This window comes from Nestor notabilis, unplaced genomic scaffold, assembly GCF_000696875.1.
Source record: "Nestor notabilis isolate BGI_N333 unplaced genomic scaffold, ASM69687v1 scaffold8224, whole genome shotgun sequence".
NCBI classification, from domain to species: Eukaryota; Metazoa; Chordata; class Aves; order Psittaciformes; family Psittacidae; genus Nestor; species Nestor notabilis.
The window spans coordinates 212,751-238,807 of record NW_009926043.1 but is presented as its reverse complement, the minus strand read 5'-3'; the positions used below and the strand labels follow the sequence as shown (position 1 = coordinate 238,807).

The 26,057-nt window shown below is 36.3% G+C and overlaps 1 protein-coding gene across 1 annotated transcript in view; it reads left to right on the top strand.

The window, feature by feature from the left end:
- CDKAL1 (CDK5 regulatory subunit associated protein 1-like 1) overlaps window positions 1-26,057 on the top strand; it is a 150,457-nt gene that overhangs the window by 9,031 nt on the left and 115,369 nt on the right. Inside the window, exon 3 of the mRNA XM_010013331.1 lies at window positions 7,127-7,272. Within this exon, the coding sequence (XP_010011633.1) occupies window positions 7,127-7,272 (146 nt within the window). The remainder of the gene's footprint in view (window positions 1-7,126; window positions 7,273-26,057) is intronic.

Here is a 26,057-nt window from a genome sequence, read left to right as displayed (position 1 = left end):
GCTCTTCCTATCCAGTTTTTGAATTCAATTAGTTTAGCTATGTTAAATGTGCAAGAACTGTTGAAGAATGTAAATTTTATGATGCAATTTTGTCGTTATGGTTTAGAATATTTTTATTCTGTTTTGCTATGAAATTTAGCTCAGCTCACAAAAGAAAGAGGTAGCACTTGCCTAAAGGTTTAGATTTTGATTAAAACCTTCCACTATTTTCCTTCTACTGTAACCTCCTAAAGCCGATGCTATCTTAGGTATTGTACTCACTTATTTGAAATAGAGAGAAACAATAGGGAGGCTTCCTGGCACTGCTCTGTCTCAGTGCAGCTGAACTCTGGTGGGGTGTGCATTCATTCTATGACTTCCTTCTGCGCAGAAACCATCAATTCTTCTGTATCATGTGGGATTCTCATTTTTGAGGGGGTGAACAAATGCATGGAATGGATGAATCTAGCAATCCAGTTCACTCAATCAGGTTTCTGAAGACAAAAAGGTAGTGTGATAGTCCTATTCGCCTGTTGTATGTGCCTCTCTATGCTTTAATTAATTTTCAAGCTTTTATTAGTGTAAGGTATGAATGAGATGAAGAGTTATTTAAAGTAGCAGTGTGCTGTTGCAATAAATCACCCTTTTTGGAACTTCCCAATATGTGTTTCTAATATATACTGCAAAAAGGAGTATCAATTTACTTCTGGAAAAAAAATATTTCATTTGAGGAATGCTTAATGATGAGAAATTAGCACTGTGGAGAAAATGAAAAGGTGTGTATTTTCTAGCACATCAGAATTAATCATTTCATAAGGAATGAGGATTAGCTATTTGGTTGGCTGGCTTTAAGTCATTAAGCCGTGACTCTAGCCATTAATTAAATTCACTTTTTACCTTAAAGTGAATCTGTTTATTGGAACTGGACAAACAGCACTGTGAAACTCTACAAAGTCTCTTTAGGATTGTAATGATGGCTGCAGCAGCAACAGTTAAGAGCTTTCATTTGAAAGCACTGAACCATTTACCTCATGGTTCTAACCACACACCTTCCATCAGTTTGTGTGGAACTGAAGGTGTGCAATACCTTGAGGAAATACTATGTGATACTATTAATGCTGAATGTGTTGCTGAATCAGCTGTGATTTGGTGACATTTTTGCAGAGACTCCAATGTTGCATGTGGGTTTGAGCAATAGGCATCTACCCAGTGTAGCTGCTGTTGCTTTAGCTTTTACCTGATGTGAAGTACTACTGTAGTATTAGAAGCAGGTTGAAATAGGGATACCGATTTTCTTATCCTGAAGTATTTTGGCAACCCAGGTTAGGATATCTATACTGGGAATTATTATTTTTATCAGATAACTGCAAAAAATAGTACTCTGTGAAGAGGCTTTTTCTGTTCTTTGGTATACCATGTATATCCATATTAAGAGTCATATTTTAGAGTAAAACATATGTACTTAGTAACTGAATGGTTTTGATGTTTCTGTATTTAAAAATCAGGTAGTTATTATTTGGTTCTGTGCATTTCCTTGTTTGTGCACTGACTTGCGGGAAGAGATGCAACAAACCTTGACTGAAGCTTTGAACTATGAAATACAGTATTGTATTGTGGTGTTATTTAAATGTCACTTTTTTTTTTTTTTCTTTTGCAAGACCTCCTCTTAGCCTGTCCTAATTTTTGGTTAAAGAAATAGTGGCATGAAGCCATACCAAATATGGCTTCATTTGTTTTTTAAGCGATTAGGCTTAATAGATAGCCATGAGGGAGAAGAAATTCTTAGCTAGCTAGGTTTGTCTATTTTATGAGGTTGGAAGCAGTAGAGAGATCCCACACCTAGGAGAACAGCTGGGAACAGCTAGGACTGAGCATATGGCTCTCCGGCTAGTTTTCCTATCAACAAATCACGGCTTGCAATCTGGTTTATATCCGCTTCTAAGGGTGGCCTGAGCTAATACCAGTTTTTTTGTTTGGTAATGTGGAAGACATTTTTCCCATATGACAAAACAGATTTTTGTGCTCCATCTGGCAACCCAAAGATTTGATTTTAAGGTTCAAATTACATTGGTCAGAATTGTGTGGGCTTCTAAGTGCTCCAGGATGACCTCAGTTTATCCTAATGATAGGATAAAGACCTTAGCATAAGTCATGTCATATTACATGGGGTAGCTAAGATTGCCCATCATACAGCTTCATTTTATCTCTCCCACTTCATATATAGATGAGGGGGAGGCACTGCCTTCCAGCCCGTGTCCTTGGGGAAGTTCGCCATTATACATCCTACACCTCCTTAGGTTTTTACAGCCTCTTTACCCGTAGAGGGTGGGAAGCAGGGGGAAGGTTCCCTGTTTATTAGTTTTAAGAAAACTGTTATGAGCTTTCCAGACTTGATCAGACTGTGTCATCGTTGCCATGCCTGCATCTCTACATCACATCTGTTCCGGAACTGTACTGCAGCACAGGAATTTATAAAATGGGCTGCAGCCACTTGATTTTTATCCAGACCATGCTGCTAGTGGCACCACTGGGCCTCTGAAAGACAACAGTCAGCAGACATCCCTCATGACATATCCCTAACTAACATCTGCCACAGGGAAAGAAGTTTTGAGGCAGTGCCATTTGGTAATGTTTCCATATGGATGAGGGTTTCTTTGGGCTTCACTGCTGGCAGAGGACAAAATCCTTTTGCTAGGAAGCAGGTTATTCACATCATCGTGACTCAAACATAGGCAGAACTCAAATACTGGATTTTTGCCTACTTCAGGTTAGGGGAAGGAATCTCTGAACAGCTTGCTAGTACAGGCATAAAGATGCACAGATATTGATGTTTATTGTCTCCATGATTCTCTGTGGTTGTACATGGTGTCATTACAAACGGAAGGAGTGATTTTCTGGTTAGGTGGTTAAACTTGTGTATTGTAATTGCTAGGATAAAATACACTGACTAGATAAAAATCTTTCTGGCAGTGTGCCGTGTGTTCTGATGTACTCCAGCTGCTAAGAACTGGGGAAAAAAAAAATAAATTTCCTATGTGTTCAGTACACTAAAGGATATTTTACATACATTGTTAGATTCCAAATGTAGATGGCTTTTATTTTTTGTAAAGTTAGCTTAAACCAAATCGTGCTACTATTTGACCTTTTCATTCCTACATGAAGTATCATTTTCATGTAGGGCTTCCCTTCGTTCATAGACTTACTAGATTCCAGGGGATAAGAGGTAAAGGGAATGAGCTGTTTCAATCATGATTAAAGACAGAAACTCTCTTTTCACAGTCATACGATTTCAGAAAGTTGTTCATTTATTGTTTCCAGATGGAAATAAAATTCTATATTGCATTTTTCTTCTAACTGAAATATGTAATTATATCTAGTAATGCAAAGCACTTTGCAAAAAAAAAAAAATATATGTGTATATATATATAAACCAACAGGAAACAGATGTTAAGCTTACAATGTTGAGACACTGTGAAGTACAATTATGCGTTAGCCCATGATGTCCTTCAACTTCTCTCTGGGATATTAACTAATAGTTTCATTAAGCGATGAAATCTAGTATTCTGTGTGCAGTCCATGGCGTGGGAAAATCTGTCAGCATTGACTAAGTATGATTGTTCAGCACATAGCTGTAATTTGATCACACCTATGTGGTGAAGTACTTCAGCATCATTTTAGGTATAGGCAGGATAAAAGGTAAGACTGGAACAGTATTACTTTAAAGCTCTGTGTTAGAGTATGATATTTATATCTGAACACTACGAAGTTTGGAAGATGGATTTATCCAGAATTGTGATGTAATCATGCAAAACTTTTACTTAGTTTGTTACTCTGTTTCTTTCTGAACTGCTCACTCCAAGTTTCTGGTTATAAAAGATGAGTTTAAGAACACCAGTGGTACTTGAAAGTGAATGACAAACAAGCAGTGGGTCATCAGGTGTTTCTGTCTTTTGTTTGGTTTGTGTTAATAATATGTGTTCATAATTTACATTCTGCTAAATTCACCACGTTAATAGTTATGATCCTGAAGTACAGTTTATCAGTAGGGCCTTTGATTCAGATCTGTGCCTGTACATAATATACTCAATGGGACTTAAGTGCTTAAAGCACATGCAGCCTATTTTGTGTGGCTTTACATACAGAAAGTAAGCAAGGGGCTTGACGCTAGAAAAAGTTGTTTGCAACCTCCTCTTCTCTAGAAGGAGCTTTGAATGTCCAGAACATACCCGAAACCTGTGACCATAGCAGCTAGGTTGGATGAGGGTTTCCAGATAACAGTGTGTGTGTGTTGTATGTGCATTTTATCTCAGGATTCTGCAGGTTACCTTAAGATAGGTAACTAGTGGGTTAGGGGTTGGTTGGGTGTTTCCTTGAGATCCTCTAGGTAGGAAAACACATTTTAGATTTTCAGATTTGTTTTTCATTTTTCATACTTTGCAGCAGAATTTTCATATTTATTAAGGCAAAGAAGAGAGGAAGACAAATTAAACCAGCATTTTCACGTAACTAGAGAATTTCCTTACTTTTAACTTTAAACCCCAGAACTTTGTGATAAAACTGGGTAGTTTCTCATTCTTTGCTATGTGTGGTGCCTCTAACACAGGTAAATACAAGGTTGTGCTTTTTGAAAATTTTATTGCTAGCTCCTGCTGTTCTGCAATGTAGGGCTAGGTTTGTACACAGTTTAAAAGTAGCTACTGTCATGGAAAGAATCAATCCATACTTTAAGGTTAAAAAGCAACCCTTAAAAAGTAAGTGTTGTTAAGTATGAATGCAAAGAGGAAAGAACAAAGTCTTAAATTTTTAAATGTGTGTTTGGGATCGAAATCTGGGGGTTTTCCTTATCAAATGATTCTCAGCCTTAGAAATGCTAGAATGAAATAACACTTCTGTAGCTAGAAATTCTAGTAAACAATTTATTACCTTAAAAAGAAAAAATCAGTGATCACATTTTGAAGAGGCTGTTAATTCAGAAGATGCCAAATTCAAGAATCAAATGAATAAGAAAGAATTCTTTTTTTTCTGCATTGTAGGGTGAGTTATTTTTAAGAACTTGGCAGATTCAGAAACATGTTATGAATCTTCCCTTTTACTGGTTTCTTTTAACTCTGTTTTTGATAATTGAACTGCTTTGAACTAAGAGATAAGCAGAGTAATAGGCTTGTGGTACATAGCTTAGTTTCCAGCCCTTTTGCAATTTCTCATATTTTAGAGACATATTTTATTACTGATAAGTAAAAAAATCACAGATGACTACTAGGATACTTCAAATTAACTACGTTTACAGTATTTTCTAAAGCTTAAAAGATAAAGGAAGTTTTCCTAATAACAAAATCAGGTAAATAACTTGATTTTACAGAACTTGTTCTATGCCATTTCATTTTTAAAATATATTCTAGCTGAATATCTAGAATTACTAAGGGCATAGGCTAATGACTTAATTTGAAATAGGTGCATAAAATTTGTATGGATGCATGGTGGCCTTTTCTTTACTCTTTTATTCATTAAGCCAGCTAACTCCAGCTTCCACTGAGACCCAGGTTCATTGCACATAGCCTTTCTGTGCATCAAATTGTATGCTCTCCATTATAAGTATAGTTATTACAGTGATGTTTATTTTACATACTTGAGATAGAGTAGATATCCCACTGAATAATGTAACCATTTCTCTTAGACGTTTATGTAGCAGGATCTTAGGCAGAAACTTTCTAAACTGCTTTCAAAAAGTGAATTCAGGTTTTGTATGCATGTTTGTCAGATGAAAGGTGTGTGCTAAGAGAGCGTTTTCTCTTGTTGCTCTAAAAGTCAGTGTTTTTAAAAGGCAGGTACCTGAAAATTAAAAAGCAGGAGGATGTTTACCCTCTCATTGAACAATCTAGGCCTTGTAGAAATACAGATAGAAAATCTAGATGTGTGACTAATATTACTGATTAATGATCTGGAAAGAATTTGTAAATAGTTGTAATTTAAAAAGTAAATCTGGCAGCAGTATGTGTTGTCAGACAGAGTATTTATGCTGTCAAAGAAAATAGGAGAAATAGCATGGGTGAGCCTGACAGGGGTGTGCAGGATGCACATGGCAGAAGAGCAGGCACTGCAGCGCTTGGTCCCAGGCCGTATCCTGTACATTCAGTGCACGGGGAGGAAGGGAAAACCTTAAGTGAAAATCTGCTTGTACATGTAAATATGATTCTTTGTCCAAGTTCACTTGCATTTTGCAGGGTAAAGATTAACAGGCCAGATCGTACCATATTGCGTACAACCTAGATGCTAGTTTTTGCTCAACTTCTAAAAGTATTTAAACTTCCTTGCTAGACTGTATGTCCTTAATTGTGTAAATACTAGAAATGAAAGAAATGTGACCACCTCACACGTATTCCATGAGGTGGAAATATTCTCCACCTCATGTTCCATCACCCTGCCAAACTTCAATCAGGGGTTTGGATTGACTTTAATTTGGGGGTTTGTTTGCATCTTGCTATTGCCTTTACTTTGTTTTCTTTCTGACCGTTTGTATTTGTACAAAATGTTTAATATCCTTTGTCTCTTTCCAAGCTTCCACTCTGCTTTTACCTGGCCCCGATTAATTCTACCCATTTTATAGTGAAACGGTTCTAATTCCTGGAGAAAATTCTTTGAAATAACACAGGTAGCATATTTCAGACCAGTATCAGAGCACGTTTGCGAATGGCCAGGTATACCTTTATTAGTAGGTGGCCAAGCTTAAGGATACTCCAGTTAGAGACATTCTTCTATTGGTATCTGAGAACTTGACTCTGACAAGAGAGCAGCTAACCCTTGCCATCTTCCAAAATCAAAAACAGCTACTGTCTGAAAAGCACCAGCTTTCACAATGCTTTGCCTCTGAAATTTTCTCTTAATTGAATAACCTATACTATGTAGGGAATGACATCCCTATCCCAAAGGAAATGCAGTTCCATAGCTTTTCTTATTTTGGTTAAAACCAAAATTGCTTCCAAGTATTTTCACCTGTCCCTGCTATTTCAAACTGGGCCACTGCAACTCAGTGTTGTTTGGGTGTCAGAAGTATTACTACTGATACTTACCCAACATATTAATTTAAAGGAGTTTTGTGTGTTGTTTTCGTAATGTTTGAAAGCTTTTTATCTCTTTGAATAACTCTTAGGAAATGGCAAAGATTCTCAATCATCCAAGAGTATATGCTTTTCTGCACATACCTGTCCAGTCAGCCTCTGACAGCGTGCTCATGGACATGAAAAGAGAATACTGCGTGGCAGACTTCAAACAAGTAGTGGATTTCCTTAAAGCAAAGTAAGTCTACTAATATTTGGGAAAATAACAGTGTTGGGGTTTTTGCAATGTCAAGAACATGTGACTGAAAACGGAATTACTTGCAACTTCATAATTAAGGTATGAAAAGAATGAGCTGCTTTTTAAGCTTTAAAGTCTGAGTTTTCTTTAAGCCCCTTGATGTGGTTTGCCCCTTTGCTTGAGCTTTTATAAGCATCTTAAATCTCTGCATGACATGCTTTTAATTTGTCAATATATTCCTAATCTTTTTCAAATAAAGCATGCTGAAAATTATGTTTTATACTTAAACTACTATATATAGACTGCTTGAAGTGGAGGTTATTGAAGTCTTCTTTAATGTGGCTTTTGAGCATTGTATATTTTGTGTACTGGAGATGATCCAGCTCCAGCAAATGTGAATGGTTGGTTTTGTGGAGGTTTTTTTTAAATAATTATTTTGTCCTATAGCTGGTGTACATTTACATCAATATAGTAATACTCTAATCTTCCTCATGATTTCTAGGATAATTTCAAAATTACTTCCCTTAACAGAGCTAATTTTGAGAAATGAAACGGGCGTGCTTTATGGCATGATTGTTTTGAGAGTGTATCCTAATGTGTTTACTTATGCTGACCTGAAGATGAAAGTTATGTTCACCTGTAAAGCTTTTGTAACTACAACCAGTAATTTAATAGGCAAGGAAGTCTCAGCTTTTAAAATCTATTAGTGACGTATTTTGGTGGATATTTCTGTGCTGACTGTCCTTTCTGGAGAATTCTTTCTGTCACTTTGTTTAGCTGCTTTTCTCTCTTTTTTTGTATGGATTTTTTTTTTTCTGGTTTTTTTGTGTGTTTGTGAATTAAGGGGGGGGTTTGTACCTTTGACTCCTCAATTGCATTAAAATACTTGTACTTAGAAGAATCAAATTTTCATAATCAATTTCTCATGATCATTGAAAAATCTAGCAGTTTAGCTATGTAAGACATGTCATGGAAGAGCTGCGTAGGAATTATGATATGTAAGAAAGAAAAGCAAATTACAACCCAATAGAATCTATCTTGCAAACTGTATGTGTAGTTTATGGGACATTCCTATACATCTAGGACAACTCATGGAAATGGAGAAATCTTCATACAGGTTGATTGGGCATTAATTTTCCACCCTAAACAATGAACATGAACTCTTGGCACTTAATTTTCATGTGACTGTAGGTCAGTGTTAGTTTTTAATTGACAGATATGTTGTATTCCCACGCATCTCAAGTGGGAACTGTGTCAGTTTGTGCCTTAGGTGACTTGAAGTTATTCATTATTCTCTTCAGTAGTTTTAGCATTGGCAGCTAATATCATAACAGCAGCTGGATGTTCAATAACCTAGTATAGCTGGCACATGTTGGGCATATGAGAATTTATGAAATCATTCAGTACTTGCCATGGAAAAGAGTGAATTACTTAATATCCAAATTTAAAACAGCTGGTCATTGAATATACAGTAATCTATGACATATGTCTTTTTCCACAGGTTTTTTCATAGTGAACTTAACAAGGAAGAAATAATTGGTTTGATGTCTTAATTTTAAATAATAATAAACTTTATTTATCCTGCTTATTAAGAAACTACCAATTTATCTAGTAGCTCCTATTAGAAAAACAGTCTCCAAATATTAAGATGGAAAATTCTTTGTACCATATGGCAGCAGGATGAGGAAGCTATCAAGGCAGAGAAAATGTTTTGGATATTTCAGCACATGCACATCTGTAAAATTCATTTCTTTTCTTTTGCACCTAAGAGCATAGTGTCTTCATTTTTAGTCTCTGTTCTTATGGCAGCAGCTAGCTATTACATTCCCATATAGATATTCCTATAAAGATCTCAGCAAAAAGTTTGCTGGGGCTTAACATTGCTACAGACAACTCCATAGCCTTGAGCCAGAGTAGCTAAAATTAAATACGTGTTTGAACCACTTTAATAGCCAAAAGGGATTATTTCCATCTTCCATGTATCAAAAAGGAAAAATAAAACAGAAGTAGGATTTCCTATATCTCCTTTCTCTATTGCTAGGGCCATAAAGTCATCTAGAAGCTTCCTATGCAAAATGTACAAGCTCTTATCAGTAGACTCCAAATGGCGCCTTCGTCTCTAAAATGTGACATCTGCTCTGATAGTATCTTCATCTAAAACTCTTTTAAACCAATAATTTTATAGGCTGACCTGCTGAAGAAGGAAAGCCACACACATCAAGGAATTACGTGGTTATCAGTTAAGTGCTTGATGGTTTCAGTTCAAATGTATAAGCAAATAAAAATGAAGTACAGCAAATAAAAAATGAAGGGAAAAAGGAAAAGAATGAGCCATGTCATCTTTTTGGTTATGGAACCCAAAAGATAGCAAACGATTCTCCAATCTTTCCTTTCTCAATCAGGCCAACAAAACACTCTGTGACTGTTTTCTCCCAGAAAAAGGAACAAATAGATTTCCTTTCTCTAGAGAGCCAGGAACTGATTGCAGAGGTATCTCCTGAAAGTGAGGATCTGCTGAACACAGAATGCCTTACAGAGAAGCTAGAGTTCTCCAAAGCTTTTTTTCTTTTTCTTTTCTTTCTTCTTTTATTTAGAAATTCCTTCTTTGATATATTGCACTTTTTTTGCACTGAAATTTTAGTAAATTCAAATATTTGGAAAAATACTGTTGAGTAGTTGATATGTCTGTAGATCAGCTACTGACCTAATATGTGTGTATATGTGTTTATTGAGGATTTCTTTGTGAACTATTTTAGAAAGCAACAGCATAAAGGAAATGAGGATGCACTGATTAACTTAAGAGGTGATCCTGTAGAACGTGTACATACTCTGTAGGGCCTAGAGACTAGTGCTCTAGTCTGTAGTCTTTAGGGACTAATACAGTAGTCTGGAGGGGACTATTGGCAAGAATGATTCCTGGATGAGGTGTTAATTTCAGTGTGTTTGAAACTAAATACAGGATCTTTAGAAACTGCTGCTTACCAAATTTAATCCAGAGATCAACTTAGTCTTGCATCAGAAAGTCTTTTAATTGTAGTGTCATTATATCAAAATGCAAGTTGTTTTTCAAGTGTTCTCAACTTTCAAGATTCAGCATAAATTATATTTCTGAAAGGTGATGTTTGTAGTTGTAAAAAGAGCAAGACTGCTTTAATTATCTCAAAGTTTTGAAACTTAATCCCCTGAAATTTACTTTTGCTGATAAAAGCAAACAATTGGAATATATTTTAGTTAAAGCAACCTGAGATCTGAATGTCATATTCTGTAATTGCTTGAATAATCAGCAATGTGAATATGTACGCATTAAAAAATCCTGACTGGTAATGTCTTTTCCAAATAATCTTGTTTGCTGTTGTTGACCGTGCTATATTGTCTTACCTTTCTGGTTTGTGAAGTGATTATGATGTTCATCAAAGTTTATATTAATATTTCCCTTTTACTGCCAGTTGATAAAAGAATTGTAAACCCACAATGTAGGCAAATAAAAAAGCAGGGAAATTTAGAGCTAGGCTGAATCATCGTATCTTTCTGGTTTGAGCAACAGCATAATGCTGAGAAAAAGCTGGGTTTGCCTTGCAGTTCATTTTTGCTTGTGTTCTATGATAGAAGTGTAATACTAATTGTGGGTGGCTGCTGCTGTTCACTTGAGATTGTCTCATAATTCATACTGGAAACATCTAAGCTTTCCAGTATCATCTGAAAGACAGCAAACTTGGGCTGCCAGAGGGCAGAGCCACAGCTCTGTAAGTCAGGAAGTTATGATCTTTTTTGCACTATTTCTCTCTTCTGCTTTAAAATCAGACTTTTACTAGTAAGCCTGTCCTAGGCTCTGTAGTTTTAGTGGTAATCCAAGCATTGATTTTTCAGCATAGGTAGATACATAGTTACATGCAGTTGGAAAAAGAAAGTAGAAGACCAAAAGTAAATGAGTGCAGTGGAAAATAAATTACAAGCTTGCAAAGAGTTTATTCACACAGGCGTAAACTTGAATTTTAGTTTCCCAGCAATTACGGACAAATGCTGAATATCTGAAGAAACTGGAGATATTGTCCAAACTGAGAGATGTTGCATAGTCCTTTGGGACAACTGGCGTCAGGGATGCTCCCTTCTTCCCTGTTGCTTTACAAGGAGGTAAGCCAACAGATAGATGGTAGCTTCAGCAGCTTCCTAGGCCACTTCTTAATTCTGTTTTTAGGGATTTGGGGGGATTCAGCAGTGACTGTCTTCTGTTTCATTTGATCTGCCTGACTTTTGTCTCTCTTGTTGCAGTGACAGCCAGGCTGTATCTGCTTGCATGTTTACACAGGCTGCATCAGGGTAAAACTGTGGCCGGGAGCAAAGTGGACTGAGCTACTATCTCCTGCCAGTCATGCTTTATATTGATGGTAGTCTTAAGTTTTTACAGCAGTATTTGAGTGTCTGAATGAAACTTTTCATAGTCTGCTTTCTCGATACAGTTTTATCCAGTGTGTTTCCATATGGCTGCTCTTGCCTCTCTGAGCAATTTCACAAGCAGTAATTTGTTTACCAGGTTCTACTCTTCTGTTCTGACCTTGTTCTTATTCTGGGCATCATAACACATAACATAAAAGCTTATGTGGGCAATCAGCTGTTTATCATGGTCTTTGTATTTGTTGTACAAGTAAGTATCTTGTCACCCAGAAGTTTTCTGCATGAATTTTTTTTCTATTTTCTAATAGCTAATTTTTGACTGAAATAATGAACAGGGAAGTAATATCTTCCCAAAAGCTTGTTTCTAAATACTGTTGCTTGAATGATCGCGAAAATCCAAATTTGAAACTGTAAATAATTTTCTTCTGAAAGATGTCCATATAGTAAGCTCCTGAATATTAAGTCCACACTGAAAGATAAACAGCTAAATGAGTCATCATCAAATTTGCAGCTATTTCAGAAAATCTGCAAGTTAGAAACTATCCCAGGTCTTATGGTGGTAGTATTGTCTTTATTACATTATCCTGCCAGCTACCTAAACTAAAATTTGAAAGCAATGGATAGAATAATTCTAAAATAACCATTTACTATTTTTATATACATTTTTCTATTCACTTTCAAAATGCAGGTAATTATGAAGTAGACTATAACAGCTCCCTCACTTTTTTTACACCATGAATGTGTTTCTTTTTCTTTCTGAAAACGCGCTTTTGTTTCTCAGGCAGGAATCATTGAGCTCATTTTGCAGATGTGCAAATCGTGTCCCTAACAAACCATGACAAGTCTTCCAGATTTAGGCTTTTTTGTAATGGGGTTTAGTACATCTGTTCTGTCAGTCTAAGTACTGCAATGCAAATGTCATCTGTTTAAAATCCTTATGATGTTTTCTGCTAAGAAATTGCTGAGTGTATTTGGTACTTATCTGTAATTTTATACCTCAGTCCCTAGACTCTTCTCTTTACTCTGTCATTTGTCTGCACTTGGAGTCTGACCTAATCACTTTTCCAAATGTGTGTCTCTCTTTTTGGTGTTTTAAATAAATTGAGTCTTTTTTAAAAGTACTGAATTAGTACCAAAAACTAAAATGTGGGGTTTTCACCAAACAGACATAGCGCAAAAGTAGATTAAAGTTTGTGTCCAAACTTCATCCTAGTGATCAGTGATGTAGTCTCTGGTGGACTACAGGCTCCTTTTACTACCGAAATAGCTGCCTTTTAGGTGTTGTGAAATTTAAAGTTGGGCTCACATAAAGCAGTTGCTAAATTTATAAGTTTTCCTGCCTTGCATTTGATTTGCAAGGTCAAGAAAAGAGATAGAAGTAGGTGAGAAGTTCCAAAGGTGCTCAACACTTGCAGATCCATTAATTTCATTAGGATATTTTTAATGTTTAATGAGCAACTACCAAAATTTAAAAAGTATGTTCTCCTTTAGTATTAAATGGGGATAGACGAACATCAGGCATTCCAGGATAACTTTTTGGTTCTTTACTGTAACATTACTCTAACCAAGCTGAATATCGTTTTCGGAGGTCAGTCTTTCGATTTTGGCTTGTACAGCACTTCTTTGCCCTTTTCTCAGCAAATGCTTCTAGAAGTTCAGCTTTTCATTTAGAATCTTCAAGAGCAACAAAAACTATTTACCTTGAAATAGTGTGACTTTTTCCTACTAGGAACACTGTGTTCTTATTGTATGAGTTATTTACTCTAAAGAGCATATAAATAATGGTATAATGGGTTCTCTGAAGTTTTGAAGACGTTTTTATAAGAGCAGTAACTTAGGTTTTTACTTAGTCCTGTACCCACAAGAAGAGTTGGAAGTAAAGCCTTTGTAGCATTTTTACACTAGATTTTTTATTAATAGCTCTAATGGATTTAAAAGACAAGCATTTTGTTCCCATAAGATATTAAAAAAAAAAAAAAAAAATTGATGTTTCACTGTTAAGCTCATCCTTGCTTACCTCTTTGTTCCAATTGTTTCTTCCAGCCAACTGAATTCAGGTTTAAATGAGATGGTAAAATGCATGGGCCTGGAACTGTCCCGTAAGGAATGTGGCTGAGTCAACTTGGAGGACTGTAGCAGATATTGTAGTATGGATATAACTAATTAAGGGAAGTACAAAAATGGGAAATACAGAACAAAAAACACCAAACCAAGCCAACAAACCTCTGTGTAGAAAACTAGTGCTGAAAGCCCATGGGGAATCTTTTCAACAGTTCGCAGTGCTCATTTTTCAGAAGCTGTCTTTCTTAAATAGGATCATACCTTTTTTGAGTGGAGACTTGGAGGTTCCATGCATGACAATAACAGTACTCTTTGTAATAAGAGAGCATTTGTTTTCTGGATATACATACCCTACAACTACAGTGTTACTCAAAATCACAGTAAGAGTATGGCAGCAATTCCTATTTTCCTGTGGTTTACTCCATTACTGTACATCTGTCAGACCATTGTTCATATGCTAATCTCACTTAGCCTGAGGATGTACACATGCAAATACGGAAGTCCAAATTGAGTCATGCGACGTGATTCTAACATAAAGTAATTCTAAATTCACAGACTGCTTTGAAGATAGATAGCACTATATGTAGCTTCAACCTATTTTTGGGGGGAGGTACTGTTTAGGAAATTATGATTTCAAAATTTCCATATGGTCCATATATTTTTTTTATATGAAATCTTTTCAGCTTCTTGAACAGTTCGGTTCTGCATACTGTCCTGTTTAACAAGAATGTGAATGGTGCTCCTCTGTTATGGAACTTTCTTCTAAATAATACACATTTTTCTGGAGGGTGTTTTTCTGGCTCTTCTGTTACTGTTCCACTTCTATAGCAGAAATTGCGGGTGAAACCTGGTTGTGAAGAGCCCAGGGTGAGCACAGCTTGCTGAATGGAAGCTTTGATGGGCACGCAGGGCATTCACGCTTGGGTTGTTTTGAGGACACAACACTGATGTTATGCCTTGGTAAAAATTTGGAGGAATAATTTTTGGAATGGTTGCTGGAGAGACGAGATATACACCCTTATTAAATGTAAAATTTACTTTTTTTATTATGCTTGTTACAGAAGCTGGCTTACTTTTTTAATTAAATATAACTAATAAAGGTGCTCAGAGAGATACTTTCTGTATGTAGTTATGGTTAGGCTTTACCTTTTCTGGGCAGTCTACAGGTTGATTTTGCAAAATCCTAATAAGAGTATGTTAGATGGTAGAGTAGAATTAGTAAAGTGCATTCAATTCCCAGTTTCTGAAGTGTAGCAAGATGGTATCTTTTTTCCTTTCCCCCTTGAGGGCATATGAATGTGGTTTTTAGGAAGTCCAGAAATAATCAATTCTTTAGTATGGTTAAAAGGAAGGAATTTTAAGTATTATGCATTATAGAAATGAGTCATCGTAAAACATTTAATATTTATGATTTATAAATGCTTCTCTCAGATACTATATTGCTCTAGTATTTTAAAACAGATTAACTAAAATCACTACTTTGTTTTTTCTCTATAAATGTGTTTCAACATCTGGATCAGAACTTAGGATGGAAGGGGGGGGCAGTCTAATTTGTTTTAAAAACAGTAATAACTTTAATTTATGTTTATTTGCTTAATATTGGTTTTACATGTAATTCTCAGTTTTAATTTGCTTCTGAATTTTTAAGCGTATCAGAAAGTATGTTAAGATACTCAAGTATTTATTGTGTTAACTTGTTAGTACACATACAAATCCAAGATGAATCACGTGTGCACATTATAGTGCTCAGATGTGAAAATTCTGATGATGGTATTAAATTTTCAGATTTGATATATTTAAAGAAATTAAGTATTTGTTCATTTACATGTGTATACTTTTCTGATTTTTGGCACAGTACTAGGTATAAATGAACTTTGTAAGCCTTATTGTTTTGGTCCTGCAGAACAATATGCCTCAAAAGGATTTTTGATGAAGGCTGTAGTTGGCCACCTGATAAGCACTGATTGAAGTTATGTTTGTGTCAAGCTTTCAGGGGAAATATGTTGGAAAGAACGATTGAAGAGATTAAAAATGCAATACTTCTATAGCTGATCAGTACCTTTAATGGTTATTTTCTTTAACCCTCAAATACTTACATGAAGAAAACTAGTAAGTGGAAATAAACAAAAGTTGTTAAACCTCTTTAAAATGTAGCTGTACAATAAAAGCACCATTGCATGCAAGAGACACAATAATTCTGCTACCCAGAAGTTTTACATACACATTCGTTTGGGGACTGTGATACCTATTACTTCGTGGAAGTTCAATTTTATGTTCATGTGCATCTTATATTGGTCTGTAAATTGTACTCATGAGTTGATGATTCACCTCTTCATAATGAAAATGAAATTTTATAGTTGTAAAATTCTTATTTATTACGTGGCAAAGTAATTTCAAACCTGCCATTTTAAATGGTTTGTGCATAGAAGCGGTGCCTATAGCAGATCAAAGTTTATTTTCTACAAATGAATCACTTATCTCTTGCACTTGGAAATTTTTTTTTGTCTTTATATTTGCTTCTCATCATGATGTGGAACTCTCAGTTTGCTTAGTAAAAGAAATTGCCGTAATACAGCTGTTAAATTGCTTTATATCAGGAAGATGATACTGCAAATACGGTCATATGTAAAGGCACAAGAACCTATGTAGATTCTTCTCAATCATATATATTGCCAGAAAATCATATATATACGAGAAAATTGGTATCCGGATACAAGTTCAAGCTGGAAAATAAGTTATTGTGTCCAAACACCTTACACTCAGGAGTATACAAAGCCGGAGTGCTCCATTTCTTCTTAAATCTGGAGAAAATATTTACTGGCAAAAACAGCGGTCTTAGAAATTGTCTTCTGGCTTGCTGTGTCAGATGCCTCCCTGCGTGGCCTTGGAATGAGCCATGACCCTTAGCAGGCGAGATGGCTGCTAAGATCAGAACACAGTTCCACAGAGACTTGCCGTCAGCTCTGAGGTAATAAATTTTGGACGTTACTGAACCCAACAGATTTGAATCAGTCTCCTGCAAAAAGCTTTGTATTAAAAACAAATACTGATTTCTCTGAACAGTTTATCTCTTTTGAAGGATTTTGTTGATTCAAATTTCAGCATAAGCCTTCAACTTATTTACAGAGGCGGTAAATATGACATCTGAAAAATGGGTCCTGTGGTCGTCTGTAGCTCTACTGCTGGATGTGTGTGGGTTCACCACAGTAACTAGTCACAGTTACTTTTTAGTAAAGAAAGAAGAGGTCTGCTGTCTGTCAGGGGCTGGCTGTTTTCAAGACTCTGGAGGCACAGGTTCAGGTTTGAATGATAGCCTGGCATGATTTCTCTTCAGTAGTGGGAAGACCGCTCCCACACTGCTGACTTAATTTTATGGGAGTACTTGACTCACATACTCCATCCTAAAAATTGCTAAAGCAGCCAGCTGGACTCTGAACTGTGGCCAGAAAACTATTTTTCCATGCGGCATGTTCTCTTGGACCTCCCCCACCTCTGTTAGACAGCATACCTAGAAACACTGGTTGTAACACTGCGCACTTGAAGTACCAGATTTCTGTTTCATTTCATCTACAGCTGTCACTTGTTATGTACCCACATACTTTGGAATGGAGGAAAATAAAAACTGGTTTGCGTAGGTGTATTAATTTCAGTTTGTAATTGTGTGATTGCTGACATTGACTGTAAAATTCTAACAGCTGGAGGAAAATGTAACGATGGAGATTCATCTTTTTTAATGGCATGATACTTTAAAATATTTATTGTTTCAAAACCAGAGCAAGCAAACAGAGTTTCTGTTAAATCTCCTTTAAATCTTTCCTTCCTTTCTGTTTCCTTATGTACTTGATATCTTCCTTTAAATAGTTCTTGTACTAGGCTGTGACCACTATGTAGTGTAACGTAGTTTACAGTCAGCCAAGACTGATGGCTTGGGAGTTTTGCCACAGCACTGTATCAGCTACCGGGGTCTGAATTTGAGTCGGAAACTTACTCTCTCCATAGTTTATTATGATCTTATGTGATAATTAGAATAGGTGTGAGAACAGGTGTGAGGACACAGGCAAAAGAAAACAAATTTAGATACACAAAGTGGAAAATGCAGGAGGTGATTTGTTTGTTTTTTTTTTTTTTCGTTCTTTTTTAGGTTTTGGTGTTCTTTTTGTATGTTTGGGTTGTTTGAGGTTTTTTGTTTTTTTTTTAGGGAGGAAGGGAAGTTGTTTGCTTGTTTTGTGGCTGTGTTTAATAAGTATAATAGATATGCCTTAATTTTGTGTGTGTCAGTATATGAAATGAACACTATGGGGTGCACCAGTGCATTGTCATGTAAATGTTGTGAGAGAGAAGTTTTCTTTAACCAATATAGTTATCAGCAGAAATATTTTTAAAATAATTTGTAAATGAAACCCTGTGGAGTAAGGAACTGATCTAAATTTGGGGCATGATTTTGTGACTTTTATCAGCATTATATTTGGGTGCATGCAATATTATTGATTCACTTAGTTTTAGCTGAACATCTAAACATTTGACTGTGGTCACACATTATGAATTTGAACACAGCAGTGATATTAACTGTGCGTCAAGTTCTTCTAAGACTAGAAGAAAGGAAACATTTTGGAAATCTGATCCTTAATCCAGATGTTCTTATAGCACAAAAGCTGGTTTGAAATGTTGAAGTATATCTAAATTACTAAAATAGATATTACCTAAAATAATTTTCTGTATCTTTCAAACAAGACGAAACATTTTCTAGCCCTAAATAGCAGAGCACTGTTTTATAGTGCAGAGCACTATTTCAGCATTGACAACCTCAGTTGTCATTGGAGCCAAATATTTTTGTGAGTCATTCCACTTCCTAATCAGTGTTGTTCACACATGCCACAGAAAAGGGAAACAAAGCTTAAAATATTTGGCTTTTTAATTTTATCTTCTTATACATTTTAACTTGTATCCATGCATGCGGATATTCTCTTCCCTTAGTTTTTATGTTAGGGCCTGTGCAACTATATGTAGGTACCCAGGAGACTGTAGAGAGTCAATGTTTATATTTCACACAGCAGAAGGTAATTTTAACCTTGTATCCTCCCATGGGTGTATGCCTGCAGTCCCTGGACAGCTAACATTAATTAGAAATTAGCAGGGAGCAATTGTGCTTTCCTTGGAGAATCATTTTTAGCAAAAATTTAAGATGAAAGAAAATGAGAAGCTGTGTTACTGCCACTCATTTGGATCATTTCCTTACCTCCTTAAGATGGTAAATGATCCTTGAATACTTGTTAAACTCCTGAACAAAACTGCTACAGCGTAACAGCATTTTTTTTTCCAGCTTTTTACTTAAATATAGCTACTTTCATATCTTTTATAGGTGACTTTGTATTAACCCCTTTCAGCGCATATCATCTGAACAGAATATAGGTTGAACTTTACAGTGTCATTTTCAATATTCTTTGCCCTAATAAACAGGATAGTCCTAAATCTGAATACAAGCTGGTTTAAAAACAGTGCTCTTCATTCAGTGCATACCTGTCTGCTCTAAAACCATTAACAGGTCATACCTACTAGCTACCTACCAGTATTATATCAAGTTTTCTGTGTATTAGATTTAGATTTTAACTTGCAGCAGGGTTACTATGTACCAATAATAATACATTAAGAAAATTGCAGCTACATGCATAAAAACGATTCATAAAACTTGAAAGAATTCCCAAACTATAGATTCACAATAAAAATCAGAAATACAGATATATGGAAAATATTACATATAATGCAGAGAAGTTTACAAGTATGACTTAGTTCAAAATCCAGTGGACACAGTAAGCAAAAGTTATAACAAATTACATAATTTTACCATTAATAACTGAATTTGACACATTTGCCTTTCCAGATTACTCTGGATTTATGACATAGCATATCTCCTTCCCCCCAGCACTGCAGGGGGATTAGAAATGGGAATTTTGGTCAGTTCGTCACATGTTATTTCTGCTGCTCCTTCCTCCTCAGGGAGGAAGACTCCTCCCGCTTTTCACCTGCTGCAGTGCGGGGTCTCTCCCTTGGGAGACAGTCATCCACAAACTTCTCTGTGAGTCCTTCTCACAGGCTGCAGTTCTTCATGAGTGGCTCCGGTGCGGGTCATTTCCACAGGGTGCACTCTTTCAGGAACAGATTGCTCCAGCGCGGGCTTCCCACAGGGTCACAGCCTCCTTCGGGCATCCCCCTGATCTGGTGTGTGATCCTCAATGGCCTGCAGGTGGATATCTGTTCCAGCATGGGCCTCCATGGGCTGCAGGGGGACAGCCTGCCTCACCATGGTCTGTACCACAGGCCGCAGGGGAATCTCTGCTCTGGTGCCTTGAGCACATCCTTCTCCTGACCTTGGTGACTCTCCTTCCTCACTGACCTTGGTGTCTGCAAAGCCATTTCTCTCGCATACTCTCAGTCCTCTCTCTCAGCTGCAATTGCTCCTGCACAGTAAACTTCTTTCCCTTAACTATATTATCCCAGAGGGTACCACTGTTGCTGATGGGCTCAGCCTTGGCAGGTCTGTTTTGCACCCATCTGGCACTGGCTCCACTGGACACAGGGGAAGCTTCTCACAGCATTTATCATAGCCTGTTTGGACTTGAGTGAACAGGATAGTTAATGCTTTGCCAGAGTATTTCAGAGTGCTGTACAAAGAGACTATCTGAGCTGTCTGGTTTTTGTCTTCAAAAAGGTTATAATTTCATATAAGATCGGACATGATTGTGTTAAGATTTACGTTCCTCATTGGTTTATGTCTTAAATATTCTATGGAGTTACGTGGCGTAAGAATTCATAACATGATTTTGTGCTGTATGCTACCTAAGATTACTTAGTCGTATTTTCTACAGAATGGAAAAGTATTTGAGGTATTTTGAAGACTTTCATCATTACTAGAATAGCAGAAGCTGAAGTCTGTCTTTGAACATATGTTTTTACAAAATACAGCTTTTACTTGTCAGTATTAAAGTACAGTAATTATCACATTGAGATAATCTTTTCATGTTTTCATTAATAATGCAAATAAACATTTTTTTTCCCCCCAAAGAAAATGTTCAGCTAATTGTTCAGAACAGCAAAAAAGTTGTTTCATTGATTAAACTAAATGTGCATTCAAACTGTGATTATGCAACAGTAGTGGCTGGAGATGTGTTGTTCTTTTTTGTAGTGACATCTATAGAGAATATGCTTCAAGCCTCCTGTCCATTGCATAGAGTTTGCACAGGAATTAATTGTTCTTCTAGTTTAACTTCTGGTTAAGTTAGAGTATCCTGCTTTCCCATGTTAACTCTATCATAAAAATTCGTTTCACATTTGCTTTAAGTCCTCTTCTAGTACTGTTGATGAATTCTTTTTTATTAGTTTACCCTTTCATTTTTCAAGATCTAGCCTGAGGATTGTCCTCTGACATGGTGGCCTTTATTTTCCTTGAAACAAGAATCTAATTTCTAACCTGCTGTAGATGTGACTCTTACTGTTTGCCTCAAAGTGCTTGTTTGCATTTTGTGGTGGACATTGCTTTATACATAAATAAGCTGCCTTTAATTTCTGAGAGAAAACCACATTGCATCTAAATATCCTATCTTCCTGATAATTGAGCCCTAAATCAGAAATTCTCAATGGCATTTTCAGAGTATTTACCTCCTATATTCGGTGTGGGGTATTTTGTTGAGGAAATCACTCACAGTCCAGGTTACTCAATTACTCCAGTAGTACCTACATTGGCTTCACAGAAAGGGAAACTTGAGGCCTTTGGTGAGGCACAACCCCAGATGTGTCTACCTGCTGTAGACTGCTATCCAGTTCCTGAGAGTTGAAGGCCCAATAAGTGTTTTCACTATGGGAAATCGTATCTTTGGAAGTTTGATGAATACTCATAACTCTTAGTTATACAGAGATTCCATTGTTGGACACTACAGGCTGCAATGCTAAATTACCTTTTTCATCAAAACTAGTTTGTTCTGGAATGATTAGCTCTGATTCTGGTCCATATGATTTTTAAATCTTGTATCTTTCTATCTACCTGTCCATAAGTACAATGGGTTTTAGGTCTTTCGGTATCTTTTGGGAGTTCACTGCCGTTCACTGTCATCATTGTCTGTGAAGATAGCTTGGAAAGAAGAAGGGGGTTTGTGCTTTAGTGATTGATTCTCCTTTTCTTATTGTTTCCCATAAAGGCTAGGTCACCCATGTAGCCTTTCTGAAGTCCTTTTCCAATGCAATTTCCAACTTTCAGTTATTTTAGTAAAGACAACGTGCCTCACTTTTTTTTCTTAAACCTCATGCTTTCCTTTACAGATGCTGCTTTTCCATCCTGCCTGCATATTACCTTCTCTGTGTTTTCATTGTCAAAGAACAGTTCGCTGAACTCCTTGTATCCAGTGATGAAGAGTTCAGAGAGGTTATCACACTTCTCAGAGTTTTACAGTAGATGAAAGGAATATTACAAAGTCATGAGTAGGGATCACATGCTTCTCTAACAGCTCCTTCAGTTAGATCTTATGCCACTGTGCTCTGCATCACACTTTAGTATTTTTATATGCAAAGTGGACACTTCAAGCTTCACTTACATCTTTGCTAAGTGCTACCTTATTGAGGATGCTGCCTAGGAGAAAGCTGTATTTGCTATAGTTCTCTTTCAGTCTTGGCTCGTTCAGACACTTGTGCGCCTTTCTTCAGATTTTCCATTTTCTTGGATTATCTACAGTGATTACAGGCAATCCAGTTGGAGAAATTATTTACTTACCCATAACTATTTTTACTTTGAGATATCTATCTTTGCATTTAACCTTTCAGTTTAGCTGTGTTTTTCAGAATTAAGTCTAATCTGTGGATTCTGTCTTTGGATAGTTAACCACCCTGTTACTACATGAACTACTGACTGAAAGAGGTAGGATGGCTTGAACGATGTGCCTCTGGACACTGCTGTCATAATAAACATAGAGTGCTTGCATATACCACTGTGTGCTTACATGTAGATAACTCATCTTCTCTGAAGTGGTGTATAGGTAGATAACTGGTCTTTGTCTTCACCCTAGAACATGGCTGCTTTGTTATTTTTTTGTTAATAGCCATCCAAATGCCAAATAGGTAGTGGTTTTGGTTTGTTTTCAATATTCAGTTTTCCCCTTAAGGGTGAAATTTTGACATTTAAGCCTATTTTTAGGCTGAAAAAAAAGGTAACTTCTGCAAGAAAACACAAACATCTAGAAATATAGAATTAAAAATGAAATAAATATTTTCAAGTGGTGTTCTTTTCTGCTAAGTTAAACCCAATAAAAACCATTAGTGAGGTGCTTAACTGTGTCTTCCACTCAACTATAAATCCAACCTACTTAAATTGCTGGAATTTCAGCACTGGAACTGAAACTGGGAGAAGGGAGGTGGTGTGAATTATAAAGGCTTACAAGAGTTCCATTAATCGACTCAGAAGTCACATCAGTAAATAATTTCTAAAGATATTTGGGGTTTTTTCTACCTACGTAAAACATTTCTGTACCTCCAACCCATAGGAAATAAGCATTTTTGGAATGCTGGTGCATAGATGGCAGCTTTGCATTAGTTGCTCAATATTCTCTACATAATAAATGAGCTTAAATTGTATGGGATACAGCTTGTTTCATCCTCAGTGATCCTAATTTGCCACTTCATTTATACCTCCTTTCATACTGTATCTTTGTTTTTTCTGAAAGCTGAAAAGCCAGCATCCATGTTAGGCCCACCAAGTTTTACACAGACACTTGATTTCAGCTTGGGAATTGATAGCGTTTGCATCAATGTTGGGAGTAGTTCATTTTTTCTGCCTAAGAATTCATGTCTTGTGTTGGTATTCCAGAGACAAAAGGGTACCATTCTGCTTGGCAGGAATTTGGAAGACTTTCCAGGTTCTTTAATGCCTGAAGACCATCGTGGAACATTATGTGATTTGATAAGATTGATTTCAGTAATACAGTCTGAATGCAAACACTCCTGTTTCCACTGAATTGATTTGATTCTATTTTTGCATTCTACTCCCTCTGTATCATAGCATGCATATTTTATAAAATTATTCATTACATTTAAGTAGACTTAAATGAGGGGAGTCCATGGTAACTGTTGACCTTGTATTCAGCTCGTGAAATTGAGTATGTATAATCACCATTCATCTGAAACATTTTTCAGGTCTTTCAGTATTGATTTAGTTTAGGTCTGCAGCTCAAGCCTGCTTCAGCAGAAACAAGTGCTGTTTGTTTGTCAGAATCTGTTTTGGGGAGGTTTTTTCCTCCTCCAAATTGTAATACTATTCTCTGATTAGAATGTAGGAAACCTCAAAAATGATATTTCTTTCATCTCTGTCAGTCTCGCTATCAAAATATTCACTCTTTGTTTCCATAATTGTCTCTTTAGTAATAAAAGTTTTCCATTTTTTCTGTTACCAGAACAGATTAGATTTGATATTTTTGTCTGAGGACATCACTGATGTCCTGTTATAATGATGTTTTTAGAGGTTTTCAGTTCTGTTCCATCTCTTGTATAAAATTTCAGGAGTGTTGCTTTTTTTCATTTTACCGACTCTTGGACAATTTCCTAAAATTTGTAGTTTTCCTCAATATAAAACTGATGCCAGTTCTTGATCAGTTGTCTTGCTCCATGCTGATTCTCATTACCTTTTCAATAGTAATCACCCTACCTCATCTTCTAATTGTGAGAGCCTCAGAGACTCTGCTTGGGTTCTGTGACTTCATGTGCCAGGTCTTTCTGTCTTAACATTTCAAGATACAAGAAAATCTGTTTCCCTTAATCTTCAGATATTGCTCCTGTGCTTTGAATTAAGTTGGTAGACTCAATTGATAGTGAGTATCTCTTACCTGGTCACATATATTCATATATGAGAAAATAAGTTATTCTCTCAGCTCCATCTTTATTCATCTTCCACTGCTGTTAAATTTACCTTGAAACCTTATTCCCTAAATACAATTTTCATACATTACCTATTCTAATTTTAACACTTTAGTGATGCCAAAGAGCTTTTTTTGCCGTAATGGGAATGCTGTCATATCTTTGAATTCTGCATATAACATTTAATTTTATCTCTGATGTTTCTTTAGTGATACCAGAATATTGTTGATTTTTCTCTTAATTCTCTTTTAACCTTTGGTTGTAGATTAGTTCACTGATAGGTCGACTCACGTAACTGCTCACAATGTCAAATTTCCTTAATTATTTCTCCACAGTATGAATTTGCTAACTTTAAAAGATTAATTTAATGCCTGTTTTACTCCTTTAAAATGTGGTAATACATTTCCACTGTGTCTGCTCTGCAGCGTAATGGCAGACATCTGACACAAGCCCAAAATGTTTCAGGTGCCCACCTTCCAATATGCTGTTTAAATAGCTAGCGTGGTTTTATATATTTTTTCCAAACTTCTAAACTTTACATGGACTTCATGAGGGAAGTCCATGCTTTTTGAGGGGTAAAAGATAGTAAGCTGATATCTCTATTCATATTGACATGCAGTATTCCTCTTATATTTCAGGTTTGGATTGTCCCATTTAGGGAGTCAATCTTTAGACAGCAAAGCTCCTGCTCAAATGACTTTCACAGTTGTGGCTGCTTACAGCCTGTTAGAGCCCTTCAAAAAAAGGCACCTGAACTTACATATGTTCAACAGTCCTTCATTTTATTTAAAGATTTTGACCATGACAAAATATACTGTTGTCCTGCTAATGACATTGTAAACCATGCTACCTGTAGTTTTTAAAGCATCTGCAACTTAGTGACGCACTGAAAGTGAAATGGTTCACTGAACTGAACAGAGAGAAATGGGTAAGAGGATCCCTGAGGCAACAGCATCTATTGAATTTGTATTGTTTTATTTTGTCATTGACAAAGTAACAGTCTACATCTAAAATATCACCCCGTATGTGTTCTTCTGTGTGTGCATGATGGGATTTGAACACTCTTTGAAACCTTTCAAGGAATGTATGTAGTAATTACTTCCATTGCCCCAAAGTGCTAAACTGATTTTGCCTTTTATAAAGAAAAGTTCTTAAGTTATTGACAATTCTAGACAAAGGAAACCGTTTGCAAAGTGTTAAGGACAAAAAGCTCTTGAGAACCTGGTCAGCTGAGACCACCTTTCTGAAAGGTGAACTAGGAGCTTTTTTCCTGGTGATTTTGCTTTTTCTACCCAGTGTCCTCAACTGCATTGCAGACTAAGCCAGTTCCTCCATTTGGAAGTGAAGCCACAATATTTTGCTCAAAATTATGTTTTACTAACTGATACATGTATTGTATCTGGGACAGGACTGTCCCATAACAATAAAATATTAATTTATGG